This window comes from Poromitra crassiceps (genome assembly GCF_964638095.1).
Source record: "Poromitra crassiceps genome assembly, chromosome: 12".
Classification (NCBI taxonomy): Eukaryota; Metazoa; Chordata; class Actinopteri; order Beryciformes; family Melamphaidae; genus Poromitra; species Poromitra crassiceps.
In genome coordinates, this window is record NC_139632.1 from 21,550,261 (window position 1) to 21,553,565 (window position 3,305).

A 3,305-nucleotide genomic window follows, 5' to 3' on the forward strand; every position below is an offset into this window, starting at 1 on the left:
ACTTTTTTATAGCCTAATTACAGTCATGTGCTTTGAGAGACAATCCTAATACTTTGTTAAATAAATATCAGTTACAAAAGGAATGCAACATGTATGTAATGAAAATAGTTTGGAGGATTATGACATACTAATACTGAATGTATTTTCCCTTGACTGACCCTGTCCCCCTCACCCTTTCTTTCCTTCAGGACAAGGGAGAAAGAGACCAGGGCACGGGGAAAGACCATTTCACAGGGAGGAACCTCAGCGCTCAGTCCTTCTCCTGACATCACTCCTGCTGTCGTCTATGAGCTGCTCTGAGGCAGAAGAGTGGATTTGCAAACAATCCTGACACACGGACAAGCCCCGCTGAACCTCCGTTTGCCGCAGCCACAGACACCATGTCGTCTCCTTCCCTCCCCATGCCTTCTCTCCCCCCCAGTCCTCTGGCCATGGAGTACCTAAACGACTTTGACCTCCTGAAATTTGAGGTGAAATCGGACACTCCTCCGCACCCCTCTCCCTGTACGTACCCTAAATCCGGCCTCCCCCACGACCCCTCCAGCTCTCCGTACACCGGCCACCCTCCCCAGGACTCCAGTTTGAGCTCCAGCCCGTACAACTCTCTGCCACCCTCGCCCACGCTCAGCGACGGCCACCCACCTCCTTCGGGCTCTTCCTCCCTCTCCTCGTCATCCTCCTCCATCTCCTTCCCCCTGTCCATCTCCAACAGCTTCACCTCGGGCATCAGCTCCGGCTCTCAGGGGAACGTGGAGGGCAGCCCGGGACACGGCGGGCCTCAGGGGCCCAACCCCGCCTCTCTGGAGGACCTGATCTGGCTGGCGGCGCTGCAACAGCAGTTCGGGGGCGAGGTGACGGGATCTGCGTCGTTGCTGGGGGCCTTGGGAGGGGGGCCAGAGCGAGGGGACAGAGAGAGGGGCCCGGTCAACAGCTTTCTGGGTTGTGAGGATGCGGTGGAGGCGTTACTCAACTCTGCTGCTGCAGCTGTCAGCTCACAGGTAACAGTCCGTCTCATCGTACCTGTGTGTGTAATGGTTATGGTTTGTCTGTCTTCTCTAAATGGACTCTCTCTCTGTTTCTTCAACACCGTCTCAGTTTCCAGGCCTGTCTCAGAGCTCCAGCAGTAACCTGGGCGACTCGGGCAGCGACAGTGGAGGTGACATCTCCTGCGCCAAAGGTCCGGACATGTGCCATCGCCCGCTCGTCTTCCTCTCATCCGCTCCCACCTCGCTGCCCAACGGCGCCCCCGCCTCAGCACCCTACCCACAGCCCCCCAGCCCCCAGGGCCGACTCCATCACCATCAGCATCACCATCACCCGCACCACCCCATGCATGGCCATCATCACCATCACCATCACCATCACCTTCAAGTCAGTCAAGTAGACGAGGCAAGACAAGACAGCCATGTTTAGCACAGAATGTATCAAACAGACTGGGTGGGAGGGGCAGTTGCGCTTGGTCACACTGACGATGCTGAATAGAAAGTGTAAAATGAAGCAAGGGAAGTTAAACGAGGGCAGATTGATGTATAGAACGAGTGCCGCTACATCTTTGTCTTTGTCGTTAGAGCCACAATATGGTTTTCTTCCTTATGTAAATTATGGGTTTATCCGATATTCCGATTATTGAGGGAATCTACTAGCTACTACCACTTATACACACAATCTAGTTGCTGATGGAGATTTATATCAACTTCAGGCATTCTGTACTTCAAAACACTTCTGAGTGCTATTATGGGCTTTTCATGTTTGTTCATATACAGTACATACTTTTCTGTCAGTGGCTCTCAACCTTTGACCCAGTTGGCTAAATAATTATTTCAAAACTACAATGTCAAATGCACCATGGGAAAAATCAAACACTACTAATATGCAGCCTGGGATGCTCAATTCTGAATGGATTTTTAATTGATAATTAAGCGCTCCTCTGTTATCCACAGTAGGCTATGTCTGTTTTCTCTGGTGTATCAAGAGGTCTGCATGGATCTCTCCATGCAGTATGTGGAGCACAGTGTGAGCTTATGATAATATCTGCTATTATTGCCGTGCATAATCCTGATCACTGTCACCCACACTTAGTCAGATTACATGACAGATTATGTGGTGCTGAAATGTTCCCCCTGACAGACACATGACATGTACATCACATGGACAAAAGCCGAAATCAAAACATCTTTCTTTCTTTGTCTGAATCTGTTCTTGGATACATCCTCCATCAAAAATGCCACCTCATACTCATTCATATACTCCAGTGTTTATCAATTTTACTATGGCCAATTAACAAATGATGTTCCCCCCTCTCTATCTGTTTAGTGTGGGGTGGATGAGCGTTTCTCTGACGAGCAGCTCGTGAGCCTGTCAGTGCGGGAATTGAACCGACACCTGCGTGGAGTAAGTAAGGACGAGGTGGTGCGCCTGAAGCAGAAGCGCCGCACACTAAAGAACCGCGGCTATGCCCAGTCCTGCCGCTACAAGCGCTTACAGCACCGCCATGCTTTGGAGTCTGAGAAACATGTGCTCACACAACAGGTACGCACACGCACGCACACACACACACACACACACACACACACACACACACACACACACACACACACACACACACGCACACACACGCACACATCCAGGCTCTGTGGGGCCTCTCCATCCTCTCAGTTTCTCCCCTCATTAACTATGCACTGTTCTGAGTGAGCGGGATGCCATGATAATGAGGCGCTGCTCTGATTGGCCGCCTGATTGGCTGGGTGAGGAGCCGGAGGAGGGTGCAGATGTGGAAGAACTCCAAACACTCCAACATGGCAGCTCCTTGTAGAAGAAAACTGTGACAGAACATGAAAAACCAAATTGCAAATCTGCAAATTGCTCCCATTGTGACATCACAACGGGAGCCAAATCAAAATGGCTTTTGTAGAAGCACATGTTTTCCCAGGAAGGAGGCTAGAATGCAGAGGCATTCACTTTTCACATTCTGTGGTTCACATTCTGTGGGGTTGTTTGGTTGAAGGATGACTAAAGAATATGAGCAATGAAAAACTTTAATCATATTGGCCCTTTAACCCTATCCATTACATGCATATCCTAAACATAAATCTGATCTTTCTTAACCTTAAACTAAATCTAAAATATCCCTTTATAGGAGCAGGGTCTAGCAAAATGTCTTCACTTTGGAGGAGGGACTGCTCCTCAAAAGCCCTCACAAGAACAGACATGCACGCACGCACGCACGCACACACACACACGCACGCACGCACGCATGCACGCACGCACGCACGCACGCGCGCGCACACACACACACACACACACAC

General features: G+C 50.3%; 1 protein-coding gene across 1 annotated transcript in view; it reads left to right on the top strand.

Moving 5' to 3' along the window:
- Window positions 1–380: 380 nt before the first annotated feature.
- The window catches only part of nrl (neural retina leucine zipper), a gene marked incomplete at both ends in the record, with an annotated part of 3,303 nt that continues 378 nt past the window's right edge, over window positions 381–3,305 (top strand). The window contains 3 exon segments of the mRNA XM_083647842.1: window positions 381–998; window positions 1,096–1,371; window positions 2,314–2,529. Coding sequence (XP_083503968.1) covers window positions 381–998; window positions 1,096–1,371; window positions 2,314–2,529 — 1,110 coding nt within the window.